Genomic DNA, 24,623 nt, shown 5'->3' with positions numbered 1-24,623 from the left:
ATGACTTTTTCTTTAAAGTGTTCCTGGAATTATGAAACGCATAATTCATAATTCACCTTTTTCATGTGCACTCCTTGTTTTAAGCCTTTCATTTTTTGTTTAATTTAACTATTTAATTGAAAAATATTAAAGCACTATTAAAGGATAACACCTTGCAACGTGGGTTATTGCCTTTCCTTTGAGCTTCAGGCAATCCTGGATTCATATCAGTGCTAAATAGGGTCTATCATATTAACAATCCTCCCTTCACTGCATTATTAGATCACTTTTAATAGTTCATTTGTGGCATCTGGACCTGGCACTTTGCAATAAGCTCAACTAGCATATATACTGCCTCCATCACCATATTAGACATTTTCACACAGTCCAACAAACGTTCTACTTTAGAGCAAGCTTTCTTGTGAATTAGATCAAGTATCTTTCTGTAGGGATGTTTTATTTCCAAGTCCCTCTTCAAACAGCATAGCACCACGTTGGCATGTGCACAAGTTGTGGTTCTCGCCACGCAACAAATTTATCCACCTTCCGCCAACTCACAGATTTTGTCATCTTCCATGGAATCATTCAGTGCATTTGATGTGTAACGCGGAAATAATTCCAGCCATCTGGCAGCTAACTGTGACAGGTTTTTTTGTTTTTTACTTGAGGTATAGACTTTGTATTGGTTGCAGCTGTATATTCAAATACTAAGACATGGATGACAAAAATTTGCTTTGCTGACAGCACATCATTTAGGAATTATTTCTTTGAATCATGTAAGAACTCACTTCCTTTTGGTAAAAAACTGTTATAATAATAGAAGCTGTCTAGAGATCTGCGTACAACGTGTATTCAAAACATTTTTAAACAGAAAAAAATGCAAGAAATCTTTACAAAAGACAATCAAATGTCCTTTAACATTCATTTTCCTTTCAGATAAGAACATATCCTTCTCATTAAATCCCCGATAAAACAATTGCAAGATGCAAAGAATCACTTATGAAGCTGCAACAAACAAGCATTCAAATATATATCGTTGTTGAGCACTTTTAAACCATCCAAACCACTGGATGACAGTTTTGGTGGGACACTGCAACATGCAAATTCTGCACAAGAGGTCAAGGATAAGCAGCAAACATGCCTTGAGGCAGCTAAATATTGAGTCACACTGCCACTATCCCATTAAAAGCTACCTTTTATCTGAAAACACCCTGTCCCCATAATTATCTGCAGTTTGGAGCCCAGAGACAACAGTATTAGGTGTTAGCAAACAAAACTCAATGGGACAGAGTCTGTTAGCATATTTGACTACTTAAATGATAAGCTACTGATGTTCTGAGAAATATTCCCAGCATATTAGCAGAGAATCTGCAACTTTTAGCCTATTTAAATGTTAAAAGTGGGTAATTTTTTGTACAAAACGATGATGATGATGATGATGATTATTATTATTATTATTAATTAGGCGAGCCGTGAACATGAACACAGTAACCTAACCAAAATGCTATATGCAGAGTTTGCTTTGTATTGCACAAAAATCTACTCAATAATTTATTAGGTACAAAAATGCATAAACGTCCACTGTATTTCATCACCATATTACTACTAAAGAGGATGTTGTGTTTTATAAACCCTTCACTCTCTGTCCAAGTCAGCCTGATCATGAAGGAAAGCTGACTAAAGACAACCCACATAATTTGTCATTCTTGTCTTGTGACAACTCGAGATCAAAGAGTGCTCTTGGTTTCCAATATCCCCCATAATTCCACATGACTTGCTTAATTCAGCCAACAGCTGATTTCGAGCTTTGATATACCAAGGGGAAGAAAAAAAAACATTTCTTTTTCCGTCTCTCACCTACACAAAAGGTCAATAAACTGAAGATGTCCATCAGCTGAACTGTTTTCCTTGGAGCCGATGGAAAAGGCGAATGGGTAATGCGCCTGATACCAATTTCAGAATATTTTTGTTGTCACGTCACAATATAGTAAATGCATGAAAATATCACAGAAAATAAACAGTCCTCAAAAACAGTTTGACTGATGTTCAGTGCAATGAGCTGTTTTCCACAGTGATGAGTTACAGTGGATAAAAGCTCCTCTCTTTTGCTCCTATTTCCTTTTTTTTTTCTTTCAGACACATCTTCAAATCCAACTCAATTAAATTCAAAGGATACGAGCCGTTTCAGTCTATAGCCACACCAAAATCACAGTACAACTTTATTTTTCTAACTTCACTAAAATCCTTTAAGGACCCGAGCCTTAAACCTGAATGACCCTCAAAGAGCAACTCCTCTGATTGCAAAAGTCTGATTGTTTGGAAGTCAGTGGGGAAAAAAGCCCCACTAGATTTATCACCTCAGAAAAAAAATTTTTTTGCAAGTCAGTTTAGGGCCTCAATTGCTAGTCTTAGATCTTCTTTAATACAGCATTGTGACTGACAACTCTTTACCACCTGGGCATGCATTACCCATTGGCTCCAAGTCAGATCCACCCATACTGCAACAGTTAAAATGCACAAATTGATGACTTCATAGCAGCTGTCCAACAACCAATATGTCACAGTGGCTACAACATCTTGTATATGTACTCTAGTGTAAGAGCCTGAAGTGGGATTTGCATTGTGCAGGAGAGTAGAGCGCCATCTTCCTCTGAGATCTGTAGCTTTCTTTTCCATCATCTACCAAGACGCAAGCAATGTGCATTGAGAAAAATCCAAACTGTTCTGCACATCAGCATGCAAAAAGCTCTTTCAGTGCTGTGAGAGTGCAGTGGTTGGAATCACCCATCTACAAATTCACCTTTACTGTCTAATAAAGCATTTCTGGTCTGGGTGTAGAGATTCCAAACAATATCAAGATGGTTAGTTTTATGAAACCATTTTTATTCACAGGGAACACAGTCTTTTCTGCATAGTTCTGGAATGATTTCAATTCAATTCAATTCAATTTCATTTATACAGCGCCAAATCACTGCCAAATGCTTTATATTGTAAGGTAGACCTTACAATAATACATACAGAGAAACATATCATCATATGACCCCCCTATGAGCAAGCACTTTGGCGACAGTGGGAAGGAAAAACCTTTTAACAGGAAGAAACCTCCGGCAGAACCAGGCTCAGGGAGGGAAGACAGGATAAAAGACATGCTTCTTTTTCTTCTTTTCTTTTTCTTTCTTTCACACTTCACACATTTGAAAACATCAGCGACAGCATTCCTCAGTTGATTGATGGTGGTCTGTCGGAGATTTTTAAAGTAACACTTTGACTTCAGATATCTCCTGATACCCTAAACTAGTCTACCAAGAGCTTGAGAAAAAGACAGTAAACTGGGAAGCATTGTCATCTGACTTTCTCGGTCCTGTTAACTCACTTGACAGTTTTTAGTTGTCAAAAATAAAATGTTGCTGTTATCTTCCTCCATGCTAGGGTAGCTTTTCCTGCTAGCAGCTGGTAGCAATATGTGAAGAAATAAACACAGAACTGAATATATTAAATTTGCTCCAAAGATCCAGCCACTGTCACAGATAACAAGCCCACCTTTATGAATTAAGACTGGATGTACAATCACAATAATAGAAAAATACATGCATTGGTACCCCCATCCATCCACACAAATATGGAACTATTTCAGCTTCCTAACTACAGGATATTCAAAGGTTTCCTGGTAGTTACCAGTGGCTTGCACAGTGTGCTGACTTTGCTTTAATTTTGCTCTTGAGGGCAGGATTTCCAACATATGTGCAGCAGAGTATCATTCAGTCTTTTATGATTGGGTCTTGCCATGGTTGAGTAGAGCATGCAAATGAATTTCTAGTCTTCTCAGCAGGTAAACCATTTTTCAGACCAATTTATATTTGAATATATTTTAATATGGATTTTCATAAGCAGACAATGGGCACATTTGCTCTCAGCATGCCACTGGGCAGGCAACACCTTGTTCACTGATCTCTCTCATGTCTCCATTTCATTTCAAACAGAACTGTTGTTAAACTAACTTATAGTGAACTAATATTTATCACTTAAATAAATGGCCTAAATGCTGATAGACTGCCCTACTTTTAGATACAACTGACTGCTGTGAGGAAAAATCCTTTGATGCAGTTGCTCTGCAATTGTTAGAAAGGCAATTCAATGTGCAAAAATAATGCTATAATGGACAAAAGATGAAGTCATGGACCACATAAAGCTGCATGTTACATATTATCTAATCAGCATGGGTATAACAGAAACATACGCTACAAGTGTGCACACACCAGACACCTTATTAGGTATTCCTTGCTACACTGCGTTGAATACTCTTTTGCCTTCACAACTGCTTTAATTCTTTATGGCACAGATTCAACAAGGTGCTGGAAACATTCCTCTGAGATTTTGGTCCATGATGCAACTCTCCTTTTCCACCACATCCCAAAGGTGCTTTTTTGGACTCAGATCTGGTGACTGTTGATGCCATTTGAGCACACTGAACTCACTGTCATGTTCAAGAAACCAGTGTGAGATCATTTAAGTTTTGTGACACGGCACATTATCCTGCTGGCAGCAGCCATACAAAGACAGGTACACTGTGGCCATGACAGGATAGACATGGTCAGCAGCTATTCTAAGGTAGGTTATGGCTTTTAAATGATGGTCAGTCGGTACAAAAAGGGTCCAAATTTTGCCAACAAAATATCCCCTACACCTGTTACAGCACCACCTGCCTGAACCATGGATCCAAGACAGGATGGATGGATCTGTGGTGTTTATGCCAAAAATCTGAGGTTATCCTCCGAACACCACAGGAGAACTCAAGACTCATCAGACAAGGCAATGCTTTTCTGATCTTCTATTGTCCAGTATTGTTTAGTTCATGCAAACTGTAACCTCAGTTTCCCGTTCTTAGCTGACAGGAGTTGCAGCATATGTGGTCGTCTAAAGTTGTACCCTATTTGCTTCAAGGTTCAATATGTTGCACGTTCAGAAATTGACTTCTGCATACCTTGGTTTTAACAAGTAGTTATTTGAGTTACTGTTACCTGCTCAAAGCAGTGTGATCTATCTGATATCAAAAGTTATTTTCACCCACAGAACTGCCTTTCACTGGATATTTTCTCTTTTTCAGACTATTCTCTGTAAACCCTAGATGTGAACGCTGGTTGCATGGAAAAATCCCAGTAATCCCACCAGTTACTGAGATACTCAGTCTATCTATCACCAACAACCAGACCACGTTTAAAGTTACTTAAATCACCTTTCTTCCACATTCTGATGCTCAATTTGAATTTATCAAGCATCAGGTTATCTTGACCATGTCTACATGATCGAATGCACTGAACCGCTGTCATTTTATTGGCCGAGTGTAAATGCCAAGTGAGTGTAGAGGATGATTGTTCCCTCACTGACAAAAAAAAAAATCAAAACCTTCTCTTTAGCTGAATGCTGTCAGGTCAACTCAAGTTACAAGTGGCAGCTGAGGAATTAGTTTAAATAATTTAAAATAGATCATTAAGTAATTACAGTCATTCAAATGTTCTTACTGAAGATGAGGCATGAGTTCCTCAAACTTGGAAACCACTTTTGGGAGACGAAGAGCAAAACCTCTTAATCTTGAATACCAGGAAACAGGGGGCTAAGTTATTAATGTGTAAAGCCAACTTCTTAAATCAGCAGACATACTGACCTATGTCTGACCCAAAAATTTCTACAGTACAGTGCACTTTTGGACTCCTAGACTTTTTAAATACAGGCTGTCAACTCCCAAGTCTGCCAACATCATCATTTTTTGGTAAGAAATGAAATGAAATAAAAACTAGACAGGCTCACATTTCTAATAGAGGATAAAATGCAGATTTCAACTTGTCACTTCATATTTACTGCTATCTTTTACGTGATCTTGCACAGTCTGGATGTGGTGTTTGTAAAAGCTGTAGGGTAAATTGCAGTTTCCTCCTGATACTCTGATATTAAAGTCAATGCCTTGAGATAGAGTTGATATTTTCTACATTCCTGATACAGCCTCAACTCAACAATAGCTTTCCTACAACATACAATCTCCAGCACATGGCAAACCTTCAGGCACATGGCCACATCTTGCCATACATAAGATGTAGAAATGCAGTGAAAATTTAAGAAACTGTTTTTATTTCGGCCCGCTGTATAAGCCTGCTGATCCAAAATCTATGTTTAAACAGGTGATGATAACAAGGCAAGCTGTGACAGCAATTCTATACTACAATAGTAATATCAACAAAAAATGCACAGTTTTCATCGTTGTGCACATAACTGTGCAAACATAATAAATGTTTTGTGCAAGGAAAATTTGTTCCCACTGGTTATGTCTGACCACAGAAGCATGTAGCCCGCGCGCCCCTCCCTCCGCACACAGAACAAGAAAAGGCAGCTGGACTGGACACATGGCGTGCCAGATGTGCTATCATGCCAAGCAACAATATGATCAGATCTGCCTTCCTTTGCTTGCACACCTACTCCACGTGAAGCACTGCACCACCCATCTCCATCAGTCTTGGCCATTCGTAATAACAGTTGCCTATTTTAATTTTTAGTCCAAGTAATCACAAAATGTTGCAATCCTGGGCGTCACAAATAAATCAGCTGCTTTCTAATTCTTGCAAAGTAGGCTGTAATCTAAAATGGAAAACTACTATTAAACAACAAAGGTAGACAGCCTTGGATGCACTTAAGGCAAATGTGAGGGGAGCCATTATTTTCCATCGTACAGCCAGGAAAAAAGGAGCCACTTAAGGAACAACCTCATTTCGGAGTGGGTAAATGTATAGTCAGCAATTTTTTTTCTCTGAGAGAAACTTTAGTAGAAATGATGAACAGACCTCTATGAACATTTACCTTAAACATGAACTCTAGAGAAAGCTTTTTTGTAAAGTCTAATTGTTCCATCAGTTGGTGGACTAAAAACTCTTGTGAGCAGAGATCATAGGAGCAACAATCTACCTACAGAGAGAAAACACTCTTTGACCTTTGTTATGTATTTAAGTTTTATTTGATCAGGTATTAAAAATGTCCCCCTCATTGCCTTAATCGAAATCAAAATATCCGTACTCCTTAAATCACAAACAGTTAACAACCATGGGTCCATATGGCTATCTGGAATAGCTTAAGCAACATGAGCACATGGTTAAATAATGTAGCATATCCCTGCAAATACATCTTACTGAGGCTATTTCTTAACCTACATTTACACAGAGCTGGTTACACCAATTCAGAAATGTGGTGTTTCTATCGCAACATGGGAAGGAGAACCTGCAACATGATACAGTGAATTTCTGTGTCATGGATTTGATCTTGGTGTTATCAGTAAGTAACTGACCCATATTACTAATAATATTGACCCTGGGATAAAGTAATGGCAACCATTTAAACAATGACATCTGCATGAAAATTAACAAATTCAGTTGACCACCTGTCAAAAACAAAGAAAGACAAATAAATTATTTTTAATCAATTAATCAAGCATAACATTTAACCAGTAAAACTAATTTTCCAATCGGGAATTCAAGCAAATGATATTTAGATGATATATTTAGATGAAATAGGAATTTATTTGGCATCTTAATCAAAAAATAATATTGTGCTTAACTGTTTTTTCAGCTTTTTTTTGTAAGAAATTACATTTGAAAATTCACAGAAAACAACAATAATTATATTTTAGCATAGCAATCAGATTTTGATTAAAAGGCGTGTGCATAGACTGGTAGATTAACTTTAACAGAAACATAAAAAACTAATTTAGCAATTACCAATATTGTTTATTTAGTGTTAATTTACAGTAGCTGTGGGATAAGACTTACATTGGTTGGTAAAATTGTTAAGCACTGCGTATATAGCAGCCTTTGATTTGTATCTAATGTAATGTACTCACATGCTTTTTCCCATTTTACTGACCACTTAAAGATGGGAGATGATGAATTTATTTTCATTTTCATATTCCTTTTCCAGATGTTAACTTGTCATACTTTAGTAATACATGAACAACAGATATAGTTACATGTTTTGAGATAATATATAACATCCGTTTGTTTTAAGTGTTTTTCTTCTGCGTTGTCTGGAATATAACATGTTATGTTGATAATGCACAATGAAAGGTGCCGCACAGTTAAGTGGCAAGATTCATTATTGAAAAATCTCATAAACAGTTTAAAGCGGTTTTCTTATCAGTTTTTGACATTTTCCATTAAGCGGTTTTCAAAATTAACTTAACATTTGTATGTTTCTTAGTTTTAGACTAGTTGGTTAGTCTAGTTTTTTCTCCCTCTCATTTGGTCAACTAAGAAATGAATTGCCAGGAACATCCTTACTGTGCAGATGTTTTAGGCAGTGCTAGTAAGAAGGGTTAATGTTACCAACACCAGTTTCGGCTGAGGTTTGTTTTTCTTCTTGTCATTGAGAAACTGATACTGCGAACCTGAGCCACCCCTAGGCAGAGGTGGGAAGTAACAAAGTACAAATACTCCATTACAGTGCTTAAGTAGAAATTTCAGGTATTTAAGTATTAATTTTTCTGAAAACTTTTAACTTTTACTTACATTCTCAAAATGGGCTTGTTACTTTTGCTTTTAAGGCATTTGAGGGAAGTTATTATTTCGTCACTGTGGGCCATTTAACATCAAACCAATTAGACCGTAGACAGTAACACAGGAAAGGCAGTCCTGTTCGCCTATTAATCACCACGTGATGTCACATGAAAATATATGAAAGAGCCAAAACAGTGTGCCATAGTCAGAGGTTAAAGTGGGCCAGTGTTTTTATTTTATTTAATTTTTTTCCCCACAACATTGGAATGGCTGCAGGTCGTGGTTGCAATACTTCAGCATTTAGCTAGCCCTACACAAGATGAGCGAGCATATAGTGAGTAATATTTTTTAACTTATCGATTGTTTCTGCCTTTTTGCTACAAGCCACATTTTAACTACATTCCCACTGTGCTTTACTCTAAATACTTCACATCACTCCTCACATCCGTGGCCATTTCATCAGTTCAATTCAATTCACCTGTCTTCGACCTGTAGAAGGAAGCCAGAGGAGGCCCATTTAAGGACAGGGGAAACATGTAAACTCCACATGGAAAGGCCACAGCCAGTGTTTGAACTGTTGCTATGATGCCACAGCATTATCCACTTCACCATCATGCCACACTTTATACAGGATGATGTTTATTTGAAAACCAGAGGAACACTTACCAGTCGTATCTGCTTTTAGTTTGCATATCCTTGCGATGATATGTAAGAAATTTAGAAAAATCAATAGATCTGCCAGTTGGATTTAATCTCCCTGACCTCCCCTTCGCTTTTCTACATAAACGTCCCCTTACTTAGAAGAAAAAATATTGGAGACCATTTAAGAAAAAGTTCTAATAATCAAAAGCACTTGACAGTGTCGAGAAGAAGAATCCTCATGATCCTCTACTTGCCAATTTTAAGGGTTGGTAGAAAAGACTTGATATCTATTAATCTAACTGCTGTATTCACAGATGTTGCCTATAAATCCAGAGTAAGACACCAAAGGAGAGTGAACAATTTTTCATTTTTTCTAATCTGGCAAGGGGAAAAAACAGATTGAGTATGAAAACCTTCCAGCTGCTCAGCTATGAACAGGTTTACTGCTGTCTAAAAGCAGAAGATGCACTTGAGTCATAGGGGTCTTTTCCCATTTGCCTAATGGGAAGCTCGCAGGCAGAAAAAAATCACACCTTAATTTGGTAAACAACTCAATACTTCATAACTGTCAAGATCTTCCCACCTGGTAGTAACAGTGCTGTTTTGTGCTTGTAAATTCAAAATTTCTTTAAAAAGAAAAAAACTTATCAAACTTGGCATTCAATGCATGCAGGATTTGGCTCTCCATGCATTTTAAACACATATTTTTTATTATTTTTGGGGGATGTTTTTTGCTGTAAAATGAATTTTTTAAAAGTCAGCACAACTAAACTGAACCCAGCGGATCACCTTTGTGTATGAGATGTAAAGTGACAGCCAAATTTCCCTTTAAAATGTGTTAATGCTTGGGAAATTCTTAATTTGTTAAAGCATCTGATGTAAAAACCAAGACAAGTACTCTAAGCTCCTGAACAAAATGGGTCTATCATAAACCTACTAAAAGAGAGTATAGGGAAACAGCTTTTTTCTTCCCAATGAAAAGACCCAGTGCTTTGTTAAAAGGAGATCATAAAAGCTCAAAGGCACCATGGAGAATTTTAAAAAGCTTTAAGGACTATTTCCTTATCACTGCCAAGAATTTACAGAATTTAATACATTTGTTTTATTCTTACCTGAAATACAATATACCCTGCACTTGCCCACCCGTGGTTAGTATTATAATTTTACCTCATGGGGGAAAAAAAACTGAATGAATGAACTTTCTCTCTAAACAGAATTCAAAGAAGCCATTACAGCTGTGGTCACGCCTGCACTCAACCCCGGTGCTTTGAATTGAGTGTAGTAGAGAACACTAAAACCAAGTAGAGGCAGTAAAAACCTCTAAAGATTTGCTCTGTCAATAAACAAAGAGCGTATTTGGTCTTCTAAACACTGCACTGAAATCCACACTAGAACTTTTTTATCAGCTGAAAATATTGAGTGATGCCTGTCTAGAAAAATGTACGAAGAAACACACCCAGTTATTACAACTTCACTGTCCTAAATTATGTGTTTGACTCTTTACTACACAATTCCAAACCTCATTTAGCTTTTATTACTACATTGGCTTGTGTCAGCGAATTATCAGTTTTTTTGGTTAAAACATGCCTAACAGAGTCTGACAAGAAATGATCATAATGAATAAATTAACTGAATTCTGTCAACTCAGAAGCAACAAAAGAATGAAAATGTTGCTGTAATGCTTAAAGAAATGAAAACAAAACAAAAAACACCTGGCAGAACATCTCACAGCTAATCAGGTTAATTAGCAACATGATTGGATGTAAAAAGAGAAGAGACGGAGAGGGAAGTAAAGATAGGGAGCGGTTCATTGTTCTGTGAAAATGCAAATTGGGTTTTTCTTAATGAAAAATAGAATTTTAGAATTTCAACATCTACTGCACATCTTATCATTACTCATAATTATATAACAACTGACAAGTCCAGTGTGCTTTGAGTCTACCATCCAGTCTGCTTTTACAAACATTTGTGGAAGAAGGGGTCTTATTAACCGCCGTTATTACAAAATGGAAGCATTTAGGAACCACAGCAATCAGTGTGAGACAATGTACAGTTACAGTGCACAGTCACTTAGTGCTGAGGTGCATAGTTCATAAAGGTCGCTGACTCAGTAACTGCAGAGTTCCAAAACTCCTCTTACATTAACATCAGCACAGAAGCTGCGCACCAGGAGCTTCATGGCATGAGTTTCCTGCAGATCTTCTGTGTTCCTGGCCCAGTACTTATATTCTATTGTCCTTATATTTCACATCATGCTATGCCCACTGAAAAAAATTATAACTGAAAGTATTCTTAGCTACATGCAGTATTCATGTCATTGTATTTGTGGAAAAACATCTGTTTAATTGTCCTTTTCCTACATGAAGTTATGTTGCTGTTTTTGGTAGGAAGTAAAAATGAGATGTTAAGGACCATCAGGTATCCATCTACAAGATTTACTGAGCAAAGCAGTTCCTGTTCATCTGCAGTGTTTTTCACTATAGTCAAACTGAAATTCATTGAGTTGGCAAATTCAGCTCTCGAATCTGTTTACTCATCACGTGGCATTTTGAACTGCGTTTTTTACAGGTCTGATTAAATGAGCTTGAGAATATATTAACTGGAACACAGAGGAACTCAGAGGTGTTAAAAAACCTCTGAGTTGCATGTGATACAAAAAAACATCAATCACCAAAATGAAAAACAACTCAAACTGTTATGTCAGCTGTTAGGATACAGTTTGGTCAAAACTGCAGTAAATAACTTTTTTGTTAACTTTCCAGCTCCCCTACAGTGGTTCAAACTCATTTCCTTACAAGTGTCACTCATTTTGACGAGGCCTCCACTGGAACTGAAGAAGCAGATAGGCAATAGAAGCATAATTTAAAAGAGCTGCTATATTTGAGATAGTCATGTCTGCTGTATGGCACCAGGGAAGCCATTAAAAGGGGTCTAATGACTTTATTATTCAGTATTTATTTATTTTTTGTAAAAATTGCTTTATGGAGAAAAGACATTTTTACATATTGGAATGAAAGTTGAGCTTTTCTGTGATAAGAGCTTAATTTTACACATTTTTGGCAGGCGTACACAGCTCAGTACACGCATAAGGCAGGTGTTTTATCAACTAAAACGGATCCCAAACAATAATCAGGCAAAGTGAACTCAAGCCGCTGTTCAGCAATCAATAACCACAACTATAATACTGAGCAACAAACTAGAACAAGTGGCTGCAGATGCTGCAGACAGCACAGTAGCACGCTGCACAGTTATTAGAGGAGAGCATCATACGGCCAAGCTAACTTTCACTCCAGCTTAGCAATGCAATATACATTATCGGAAAAAAATTACTTACTTTTGTCTGAGAATCCTGCACGCATATTACCAAAAGGAGCCCAGGCTGATCTAAGTGGGCTCCTGTTCATCTGATTTCATATAACCCACCTTCTTTAGAGTATCATTATTTTAAATTGTCCATTATTGTCCATAATGCTTTTCAGCATCGTGAGCACTTGCTTGTGCTTGTAATTTCTTTTCCTGAGAACTATAACTATATAGGTTTGACTCCTAAAGCCTGAAAATTGAATCCATTGGATGAGCAAACATGCAGGGACAAAGCTCGTGTGCGACATCTACCTGCTCCAAAGTTGGTTCTAATGCTCTTATCCTGCTTATAGCTTATTGTAACATGTGTTAAGTTTTTTTTTCCTTCAATAAAAAAAAAGGTTTAAAAAAAATAACAAAATAAAATGTTGTTAATGCCTCTTTTTTTTTTTAGCTGCACTATTTATGCCTCTCCTGGCTTCTGCTTGAGATATTTCTGGCACTTAATGGCACAGAGCATTGAGCATCTGTTTTTCACAATGATAATTAGCAAGCTCCAATTCAAAATTTCAAAACCCCAGTAGGGGTTTGACAACAGTTAGGTTACCACTGCGTTGAACACATTTCCAGACATCTCAAACGGTCCCCTGTGGACTTTGTACAAAAACTCCCTGTGATGCATCTTATTTCTAACCAAAGAAAGATGGCAGCCGGAAGTGCCATATCAAGGCTCAGTGACCACATGTCTTGATCTGTCATTTATCAAAATCTGTCTCATTTTCGGGCCCATTTAGCAGTTAATGTGTCAAGTTCTTGTTTGATTAGCTTATGTCTAATTATTGGTCACAAGTCATATTTGCTACATGATTACAGTGAACAAATTCTAACTGTAAAGCCAGGCACAGTTCATCCTCTGCTCTTATAAATGCAACAGACAGAAGTGATGCATGTGGGTGAAATGGAAATATTTTTGAAGCCTTTTTTTTCTCCTTTATAATATGTGGCTGATATGTAGGCTAGATCTCTTGTGATAAATAAAACCATATTGCAGCTACAGGCAGAAGGTCAAATAGTACTCAATTAAGCAAGAAAGTAGATGAACTGAATGAATACATTAACAAAGAGTAATGATCCCTGAACTGTACATAGCTGCTTTTCTTATTCTAGTACTCTATGCAATGATATTAAGAGCAGAGCATGCCAGAACTCAAGTAAATTTGATTTAGTAATACTTTACCAATAGTATTGTAATACTTACAACAGATGTCTAACATACAGTGTATTTAGAGTTATGCTGGACATCAACCAAATGCAGGACAATTAAAGTCTCAATAGCCAATGAAGACGTACAACAGGTGACACACCCCACTGCATTTAAAGCAGTAAAAATGGAAATATAAAAGTTATGGAATAGACAAAGGAGCACAGGGAACAGGACAGAGAAACAAGAGCCAAGCGGACAAACAAAGTCAAAAGGTGGGGGAAGGGGTTGCAACAAGTAAAACCAAAACTAGAGGAACCATGACAGAGACAGTGACAAATGACTTATTCTTACAATGCATAATTAACATAAACTTACTTAGAAATGTTATATAAAATGAAGAAAGGTTCTTTAATAACTTTAGCACAGTAGTGTGGTGTTTATTAGTTTGAATGATTAGCATAAAGGCCATATACTTTAGGTTTCTGTCCTCCACAAATGTATTTTCCTGTAAATTAATCTTGTCCGTTCACTGACAGTACATTAACAGGCTGGATATCACTGGGTCCAAAAGGAGCCCGATGTGAGAAATGACTTTGAAAAAAATAAAATAACAACCAGCTACTGAGGTCTACACATTCCTTTTATCGCTTGAACTTTTTCTACTGGTCATTGCAGCCACTGTGCGACAGCATAATTAGTCACAGAGCAGGTGTTATGCAATGTAATGTATCATTTATGCAATTATAATTTTTTCTCTACGTTCTATCAATGATGCATGGGCCTTTTCACAGTGATTGTGAAGGCTTATTGTAATTAACCATCTTCTGAGAACAAACAATGCTTATCTATAATTATATTTGCCTTATCTTTGTGTCAATTACAGTTTGTACAAACACATTATGATACACATTACAACTATATTTTGATGCTAAATTAAATAATATGTTAATTTACAAGCTGTTGATTAAAACTTCGGAACATCCTTAGAACATGCCAGGGTGTTAGTTATGAGCTTCACAGGTTGGAGGCTGGGATGTAGACTGTCAGGTGTCACTTACCCTGCAATCTCATCAATCTGTGTAGTATCTCTCTGGGCTTAGTCGTGGAATGCCCTACACCCCTATTATTCCATCAACAATCTGACAGCGCAAAGGAGAATAAAAATGGCAAGAGACTGAGCAGTAAGAACACAAACAGCTCTAAATTAGAATATTGATGTTTTTCTGCAGCAAAGGCCTCACAAGAGTTCCAATACATGCATGAGACAAGCAGGAGTGCATTTGGATTTTAAATAAGTAGGAAAGAAAATAATGTGCTGTCAAAGGTTTGCTTCCAGGGAAACAAACATCAAATGTACGCATGTCACTGTGTGACAATGTACCTCCTGAGGGGGAATTGCAAGACTTTTAAGAACTGACCCTACTGGGGTCAGCGGGGGAGCTGGCCCCAGGGAGGGGTTACCTGCCCCTCCCTTCCTTCCCTCCCCATCTCCAGCTGCCTCCCTCTTCCCGCTCCTCCACAACCACCCACACATGCAGGGCCTTGGAGTGGGGGTATGTCACCAGGGTGCAGAGGAGGCTACCCCCCCGTCCCCTTCTGGCTGCCTCTGCCTCAATTTTATCCCACAACTTAGACATTCACATTATTCACACTCTCATTACACATACATATAGGATCTTGGGGGTGGGCACAATCACGGAGTCCAAATTACCATCAGGGTGTATACCTCACCCCTGACGTCGTTGCCCACCTCTCAATTTTAAATACACTTAGTCATTGAGGGCTAGCAGGAGGGACTATGCGCTTACCTGCTGCTCCTTGGCAGGTAGCTCCATGCCCTCCTGGGTTTTAATTGCACCTTAGAACACATATGCATCAACACTACAATGAGCGGGTGGAGGGAGGTTTGGAGTCTTCTCCCACCCCCATTCTCTGCGGCCTGCTGGAGCGGGAGGGCTAGTAGGAGGAGTTGGCCGTCCGACTGCGGTCTGGGGTGTGGGGCCTCCCTGCTGCTGCGGAGTCGGGGTGGTCTGCCTCTCCCCACCGCAGGGAAAAGGGTAACACCACCTGGGTCTGGGTGCAATTCCCCCCTCCAGGGGCAAGGGTACCTAGACCCGGTTTGTAGAGTACGCTTGGGGAGTGTGATTGTGTGTACAGCGTCTCTTTATGTCTGTCTCCACGTTGGTTGAGTGTGGAGTGAGTGCATATGAGAGCATGAGGGTGGGAATGGATGTTTGTGTCTGTGTGTGCCTGTATGTCTGTGTCTATATGTCAGGTTGGGTATCAGACGCCACCTCTCTGGGGACACCTCAGGCCCTCCAAGGTTTGGAGGCCTATCTCCACCCACCACCACTTCCCCTGCCGGTGGCGGACTCCCTCAGGTGTCGGTGTGTTGGTGGTTCTTTGTGTCTGGGGGTGGGCGTCCGGGTACACACCGGCTCACTCCTTGGCGGCCGCTTGTCGGGGCCTGGGGCCTGGGGCTCGCTCGGGCCCCTTTGGAGGTGGGGTGCCCCCGGCCTCTCGGCCTGGGGCTCGGTCACTCAGGCACAGCTGGGGGCCGGCGGAGCTCACGGGCGCGTCACTGCAACTCCCCCTGACTTCTGCTCCGCGGCTGCTGGGCGAGCCCTCATCTGGGACTCTCCTCAGCTCTTACTGGAACAGTGGCGCGGCTGCCCCTCTGTTGGTCTTCCATGGTCTCTTGTGTTCTGGGGGCCTCTGGATGTCTGGAGTTTTGATCTCCTCCATACCCGCTTCACACCCTGGAGGACGGGGCTGTGGCCCCCCCACACTCCCTAGCAGATCATTACATGGAGAAACCTTTGGAATGCAAGCATGCTGATCCACACAGGTATGCACACATGGGTATTCACAGACGCGGACTAAAGCTTTCTTGGCTGCTACCTCAAAGCACACTGTGCGCTGTCTATCTTACGTGCTGCACAATATCGTTTATTATTTAGTAAATATTGATATCTATGACTAGCTAGTTTATTGTGATGGTGCTTTGTTTTCTCTATTATTATGTTGCTCTTTGTTGTTTGCTGTCTCCTCTGTTTGTTTTTTTTGTTTGTTTGTTTTTTTTTTTTCTCCATACAGGTGACCCAGGAGTTCTTTTTTTTTTTTCTCTCTCTTCCCCCCCCCCTTCTCACCGTCTCTTCTCCCCTTTGGTTTTCTTTCTTTCTCTCCCCCTCTTTCTCTCATTCATTCCCCCTGTCCTATTTATTAAAAAAAAAAAAAAAAGAAAAAAAAGAAAAAAAAATGACAAAGGATGAACTGAAGCTCTGCCATCACGTAATGTCGCATACTGCTGTTTCTGATGTCATTTAAGAAAAAAAAAAAAAAAAAAAAAAAAGAACTGACACTTTAACAACTCACAAATTACTTACTTGGTTTTGACAAGAATAGACAGGAATGTACTGATTCATGTTCAAGGTTGAGATTCAGCTGGATTCGTTTACTGACCAAAAATAACTCTCGCAACCGCGGTGTTTCTCAGTCACAGAAAGATATTCTTCCTCTCTGGGTGGATAAGGAGGATCATGTCTAGCTGTTTGCATCTTGCAAGAATTCCAAATCAGTTTGATACGCCCTCCCCTGAATTAATGGCGCAGATCACGCCGCATCTCATGGTAGTTGAGTTTTAAATCTATGGGTTTACATACTGCACGCTAAAACAAACACATCAAAAACAACCCCTGGAACCTAAGGTTGCTACAGGTTTTTAGCTGAATAAGCCAAGTCTGTGCCATATCAAGCTCTTTTTTGAGCTTTTGTTAGATTATGACAGGCAGATTATTTGGGAAAGTAATTGTCCCCAGGTGTTATGAACATCCCAAGCTTATTCTCCACCCTCGTGATTTTCAACTGTAGAGATTAGGCTCAGAGGAAAACGGGTCCAAACAGGCACAAACACACTAAGTATGTGTAGCCAATGAGCTTTCTGATTTGCTTGAGCATCCCATCCCTCTGGGCCTCATGATCCAGGGAAAGAAAAGTCCTCTTTTTACCCCAGGACCTGTAATACCTGCATGATGAGTGCCACCGTGCTGCCAGCTGAAAAAAAAAACTAACTCAATCCCTCTATCTCAATGCACCACACACAAATCACACGGTACTGAGGAGCCAGGGGGGAACACACTGAAGCTCTTTACAGCCACCTGCTGTGCTTGCAGTAATACAGCATTTTGAACTAACTGAAATTATCTTTGGTTTTTTTTTTTTTTTCTTTAATAGCAATTATAAAATAAAATGGCAACTCTTTATTTTGCAGGTCTGTAATTTCCTAATAATCTCTACATAGAATTATTGCATTTATTGGGTAAATAAAGAGCTTGCTTAGCTGTATTTAATGACAATTAAATGGTATCGCATTGACAACTTACATATTCAAACAATGCATGCTGAATTGTATGCTTGCTTGTAAACAAATTTTAAAAATTTAGCATCTTTAGCTGATCTGCTCTGCTGGAAACTCATTGTAAATGCTGACTGAAAGGGTGCCAGCATAAGTAATAATTAGCACGCTGTTAAAAATTGCTTTCCAGGAATGCATATATGAATTTGGTTACAGTTCTTTATAGCTACGCAAATCTATGGGAATATGTTGCACAGACACAAAAAACCCATCTTATTATTGGATTATTTCTGCCATGAATACCTGATTGCAGAGTCTTGCATACTGGTGGAAGATGCACAAACCTCGAGCTGTTCAGGGACTCAAATTGCTGGTGTAGCCCACACTTGTGTATGCATGACAGGTCAAATGTCTTCCATCACTCATTTTATTGTTGAGTTTTTATGGTGACTTAATTAAGTACACAAAGGTCAAAGGCTCTGACTTTGCATTTTGAATGCAGACTTTAATGATGCATTGGAACTGCTGCTTAAATAATAGCAGCCTCATTATTGGATGAGTGCTTGTCATGGATGATTTACATTCTGCATGTCAAATGAGCCATCTCAGGGAGAAAACAACATCACAGTGGCTCAGAGGACGAACTAGGTCCCATCTCCATGGTTTCCCATTAACACTGGGATGGTTGGCTTTTGTGACTACCATTACTTAGTGCACACAACAATTAGCAGTGGGGGTGTCTCTTCTGTGTATTCATTAATACAAAATGCTGTTCACACATAGGAGTGAATAACTCCCCTGCAGGGGTAAGAATTTGGAATTACTCTCAAAATAAGTCATAAATATGTCACTGACCACATAAGTCTGACCTGCGTGAAAAGCTTCAGTCTTTCTGCGTTGCTTTGGTAATTGGAAGTTTAAACACGTAAATATGTAAACACTTCATTTGCGAGATTTGCAGTGCTCATATGCAAACTCAGGACAGAATTATACATAAATGTGTTTATTTTAGTCAGGTAATATTAATAAAACAGATAGTACGGATTGTGTATGTTCAACTCAACACACATAAAGCAAGATTTTACAGTCTGATGAGAAGACGAGACATTTTTTGGTGATTTGTTTTTATGTTTAAACTTCAGTGTTTCTGAGCATTCAACACAGATGCATCACATAGCATTGTATTTTATTTATTACACTATAGCCTTTACGACCCTACTCTTCCCCAGCATGTAGATTTACACACTGTAAACTGTTCCCTTTTTGAGCACCTTAAGGGTTTTAGTTTAGGACTGATTTGTCTTTGCAGAGCTTTTAGAGCGTACTGATTTTTGTCTTGGTAACTGACTTCACGTCAGCCCAGAAAAAAGCTCAAATTCATTCCATCTCCCATCATTCTCCCTGTTAATTAAGATTCACCAGTGCTACTTCATTATGGTAATTTCGTCATTGAACTGCTGGAATGGAAGATTAGTGTGGAGACACCCTACCTCTTTCAAATACACCCAGCAGGAAGTATAGCAACAAGATCAATTTTCTCCCTTCACATCACAATTAGATGCATAGGGAAAAAATGTATAAAACAGATTCAACTTCCAGACTTATGGAAATGCACAAAAGTCAGAGTTTGGGCAAAATAAGGTACATAAACCGCAGGGCTTTATAATTACATTCTGATCACAATGCGGCTGACAGGTTCATGCGAGCCACATGTAATCCTGACTAAACTAATGAAGACTGCCAGCACTGACTGCAGCAATTTAACTGTACGGGAAACCAACAGCTTAGGATTGAAGCTGAAAGGTTTAGAATCTGAGTATAAGACTTGCACACTTAAAATAAACTTGGGGGGAAAAAAAAAAAAAATATATATATATATATATATATATATATATATCACACTGTGCTAAAGAAAGGTATAAAAGAAAATGGAGTGTTTTACTTCACTCCCTGGAAGAAGGACATTTTCAAATTAGTTTCACCGCGTCCAGTGTCTCCACTAGAAGCACCGGGAGTTACACCCACCAGCGAAAGCATACTTGTACATAACTGCAGCAAAGACAGGACTGATACCACAGGATGTTAGTTAGTCTTTAATTGCAGTTAAAAGTAAAAATTAAACTCAAAACTAATGTGAGCACATTATCAAATCCAGTGAGTGACAAGCCTTTGCATCTTTAATAGGACCACGTAGCATATGCACCTAACTGTCATCCCTTATGATCAGCCCTGGGCTATGTAGGCAATTATGATTAATACCACAGACGTGCTGTACTTCAGCACCTCACTTACAAGAAAGAAACCTTGTCAGTGCGTGTTTCACCTTCTCAGCACGTGACTGATGAACAACTTGATTATAATCATCTCCTTTCACTCTAGGACTCTCCCCCCCCCCATCGTTAGATAATTAAGCTGATTTAGTCACACTTGAAAACACAGATGATATGTGAGGATAGCCGTGAACAACACACATCTAAATAAGTCTGTTTAATTTGAGGATAAAGAACTGAATGTGCAAGAACAGTGAGATTACATATTGCCTCATCAGTGTTGTTTAGTACAATTTGTTAAGACCTGTACAGCAGGAATATAATAAATAAGTACAGTGTGGTGTAGGTTAATACAGCCAAACGGGGTGAAGAATAAGACTCACTTCTCAGTTCAGTTTAGTGAGACTTGCATTAAAAATGTATTTGGAAGTTTCTCTAAGTCAGTGTTTTGTTGTTTTTCATTCCCACCAGGTATCCATTCGCCGTACACGTACTCTTTGTTTATAGTGGTATTCTTTCAGGTGCTTTTTTAAAGCATTTGGAATGGGAAGCATATTAATGCCATCATAGGTGGTGCAGCTGCTAATGACCGCTCGACAGATGTGCTGCAAGCTGAAGGGCTGTGTGCGGTGGATGGGGTTGGACAGGAGGGGCTCGAAGAACATGCAGGAGTTGGGATCCTTGTAGTGCTCTAGCAGTCCTGTAACTGTGGGCGCGTGGAAGACACTGGGGTCATGAACATCGAAGCTAAAGTTGTGATTCCACTGTTCAATACGTGCATGTAGTGAGCGGCCATAGCGGCGGAAGCTAACTGAAAAGAGGTAGTCTTCCTGGGCAGAGTCCCGCAGTAGAAAGGTGCCTTCAGGCTTTCCCTCCAGCAATGTCTCTGCCTCGTAGCGGTCCATGACTCCCCAGTAACATGGGAGGTTTGTGATCTGCAGCAGGTCTGGAACTAAACAGTGAATGTAATCAATCTGAGTGTGAATGCGATAGCTATCGTGAGATTTGTGATGCTCAGTCTGAGGAAGAATTTCTCCAGAGGTCATGCTGGTCGCAGTTATGTCTGGGTCAACCAAAGCGTCGGAGACAGCGTCGCAGGTGTGGACGGAGGCTGATGCAGAGGCTGCAACTTCATCCAGAGTGTCCAAACAGCTCTGTAAGAGGAGTTGGTGTTGCTGCTGTCTTTGGAGAAGAAGCTGCTGTTGCTGATGGACGGAGGTTCTGTCAGTCTCAGCTAAGTCATTCATACCATGAGCCAGCTTTGGGCCGTGCTTGTAGAGAGGGTTAATTTGGGCTGTAACCTCAAATGTGTGGATCTCTGCATTGGGAGGTGGCTCAACCCCTTGTTCAATGCTGATGCGCCTGCGCTCTCGTAATCGGTCATCCACATCCTCCACTGCAACTGCCATGGTTGAAGTTGGGGCAGTGCACACTACTGTAGAATCTAGCAGGGGAGGCTGGGTAATGGGGGCCGTGTGTTGTTTAATGAGATACCATTTCTGAGCCAGCTCTGATCCTACAGGGAAAGGGCAGTCATCCAACATCAACTCACTGAGATGGATCTTGCGCCTCGAGGAGCCACAGGCACTTGATGATGAAAGAGCCTGCGGCAATGGAGCTGGTGCCGCTGCAGTGTGTGTCTTTATTGGGAAACACTGCCCCATTGCATCTTGGATTTTTTGCCTGAGAGTGCGACTGCTGCTTGACCCTCTCCCCTCACCTTCACTAGATGTGGGTAACTCTGCAGCAGAGCCAGTCGCTCCCAGAGTTGGTCTTGCTGTTACTCGTTCCTGTCCTAGTAATGAGGCAGCTACTTCAAAGCCCTGCCATCTCCAACTATCCCTCAGAGGGGAAGGGGAAGATTGGTCTCTGGTCTCCAGTTCACTCAACAGCTCACCATACTCAAAGCCATCACTGACAGGTCGCTCAGCCGCAGCGTCGTGGGAGGAAAGGCCTTTTTTCTTCCCCTTTCCACCTTTCCTTCCACCGCCTGCATCTCGTCTCTCCTCTGACCGGCTCTGTCTCACCTTGGGACGAGCCCCCCTCTCTCGATCTTTTCCTCGGTTCCCTGACTCCTTTGGTAATGACATGACGGAATATGTGGAGACAGTTTCACCAATCCAGGAAATTTCCAAGGAACAGCTAATTACAGTTATCTTTCAGCAAATGATTTCCATCCACATCCTGACATGTCACTCTCACCATCCATGTATAGTGGCCATACAGACTTTACAATGCCTGAAAAACAAAAAAGAAAACTCTGTTCAAAGCTCAGCTTCAACCTTATGGAATATTTATAGATAACATAATGTCAAAATTCTGGTGGCGCACACTTTGTTGCCAGTTTATTTCAAATGCTCATATAAAACTGATGCAATCCAACACAATAGCACTTCTCAGAATTTCACTGTGTTGAAATCTAAGGTTTATTTTTGTTTAAATTGTTTTAGAAAGGTGTTGACCCTAGAGCCGAGACTGACATTTTCATTATTGATTAATCTACAGTTCTTTTTTTTTCCTTTTCTTTTTTTTTTTAACTCAGACTTGAATCTTAGGTAGAGAAAAGAGGAGGAAAAAAACTATACAGGCCAAATGTAGGTTTATGGTATTGTTAGACTGCACAAGAGAGTCTTTTTAACATTAAGAAATCTTGAGTTTCTATGACATCAGATGAGTACACAGAGTTGTCCGTACTGGGAGTAGAATACATATTACAAAACTTTATTACAAAAGAATATACAAATAACACATAACAACACATGATTTAGGAACTAAAGGAGAAGTACTAACAACAAATTTTGAAGAGCTAAACTGCTTTCTAAGTTTTGTGACCTCTGATTTTTCTGTAAAAATGTTATGTCCAGAGTGAATTTTAGCATATCACAGCTTTCAGCAGAACTGATATCAGAGATCATCTAAATAGAGCCAATGAATCGGTTGGCTGATAATGGACTGTTGTCGAACAAGTGCAGTCCCTTTGCAGAACATAGTGGAGAAAGAGATGCCTGAAGGTAAACTAGAAATTATGTTGTTATGCAGTTTGTACAGCAACACAAGGCAAAATCCATTGCATTGTTTCCAATAACAGAGTTGCGGCAATTCTTAAGACTTTGAGTGGTCAACAAGGTGAAAAATATCACACAAACCTAAAGTTATTTAATTATTTATTTGTTGCTCACAGCTTCGAGCAAAATTCAAAGTGGCTCCCTTTTTTGCTAGAAATCCAAAAGGTAATAATAATATACTTTTTTTTTTTTTTTTTAATTACAGGGCTTGCGATATTAAGATTGTTTTGACATCTGAAGTGGTGCAGAAAAAGTTCGTTTGTTGGCCACGGTTAGCAATGCTTTCCAGGGGCTTTGTGAATGTACTTCTGTGGCTGTCCCGCTATGTACAGCATAGACAAGATAAATTAAACAAAGAATGACAGATAAATCATTTTAATAATATTAGTGATTATTTCGGATTGTAATTCATGCTTTCATTTTTACACCCATGTTTAGATTTTCTTATGTTTAATTCAATTAGGCTCCAGCTGTTGCCCCCATGTCTTATGTCCTGTCTTGTTAGAGGAGCTGGCTTTTAGAAACATTTAGATATTAAACTTCACATGAAGGTTGACAAATGGTAAAAACACCCACTTTTTCTTCCCTGCGTTAGGCTTCCTTTTATTTGATTAGGTGTCTTGAAAAGCACTCTGTGACACAACTTCTGAAAATGTTTTATGAACAAAGCTTTATACCATTCTTAAACAGCAATAAACTTTTTTTTTAACGGTAGTGTCTCGGCAACTTATAGAAATGTTAAAACTGTTTCAGTTTTAACAAACCGACCAGGGGCAGCAGTATTATCTGGGATCGAGCTCTGTCCTCACAAATCACACCACCCGCTATTATCGAGACACCGGGGATGATCGACTTAAAAGTAAAGATTTACGAACTTGTAACTCTACAACTGAGCCGACCTCAATCGTCGTTAAATATGTAAATTTACCAGCCAAATTAAGTACTTAATCATTTATGCAGCGTGAAATACACTAAGCAAGAACTAACAAGCTAACATTGTTAGCCGACAGCTGTTCAGTGTTGATACATGCTAAGCACAGCTAGCCATCCGCTAACTCTACTTTTCTGCGGTAGGAAGGTCTTTGCCTTGCCTACAGACATTTACATCGGGCTTATACGGCCACAACACACATGTTGAACATACCTAAGAAGTTGTAATCAAGTTCCCAGACCAAACAGACGTTGTTTCTTCTTATTTAAACTAAAGCCGTTATTAACAGCGAGATGACTAGCTCGCATTAGCTTGATGAACTGCGAGAACCGCGCAACCCGGAA

At 39.4% G+C, this 24,623-nt stretch overlaps 1 protein-coding gene across 1 annotated transcript; it reads right to left on the bottom strand.

Annotated features, from left to right (window-relative positions):
- Window positions 1–20,486: 20,486 nt before the first annotated feature.
- On the bottom strand, window positions 20,487–24,621 carry socs9 (suppressor of cytokine signaling 9). The gene is made up of 2 exons (XM_080889354.1): window positions 24,493–24,621; window positions 20,487–22,521 (listed from the first exon to the last, which is right to left on the bottom strand). The coding sequence occupies exon 2, from the start codon at window positions 22,371–22,373 to the stop codon at window positions 20,742–20,744; it is 1,632 nt and encodes a 543-aa protein (XP_080745480.1). The 5' UTR covers window positions 22,374–22,521; window positions 24,493–24,621; the 3' UTR covers window positions 20,487–20,741.
- Window positions 24,622–24,623: the final 2 nt, after the last annotated feature.

The sequence above is a fragment of the Rhamphochromis sp. 'chilingali' genome (genome assembly GCF_963969265.1).
Source record: "Rhamphochromis sp. 'chilingali' genome assembly, chromosome: 8".
Classification (NCBI taxonomy): Eukaryota; Metazoa; Chordata; class Actinopteri; order Cichliformes; family Cichlidae; genus Rhamphochromis; species Rhamphochromis sp. 'chilingali'.
The sequence above is the reverse complement of the archived record's forward strand: the minus strand, read 5'-3'. Positions and strand labels throughout refer to the sequence as shown.

Coding starts and splice junctions, on each gene's coding strand:
- socs9 (XM_080889354.1), bottom strand. CDS start 22,373: ATGTCATTACCAAAGGAGTCAGGGAACCGAGGAAAAGATCGAGAGAGG.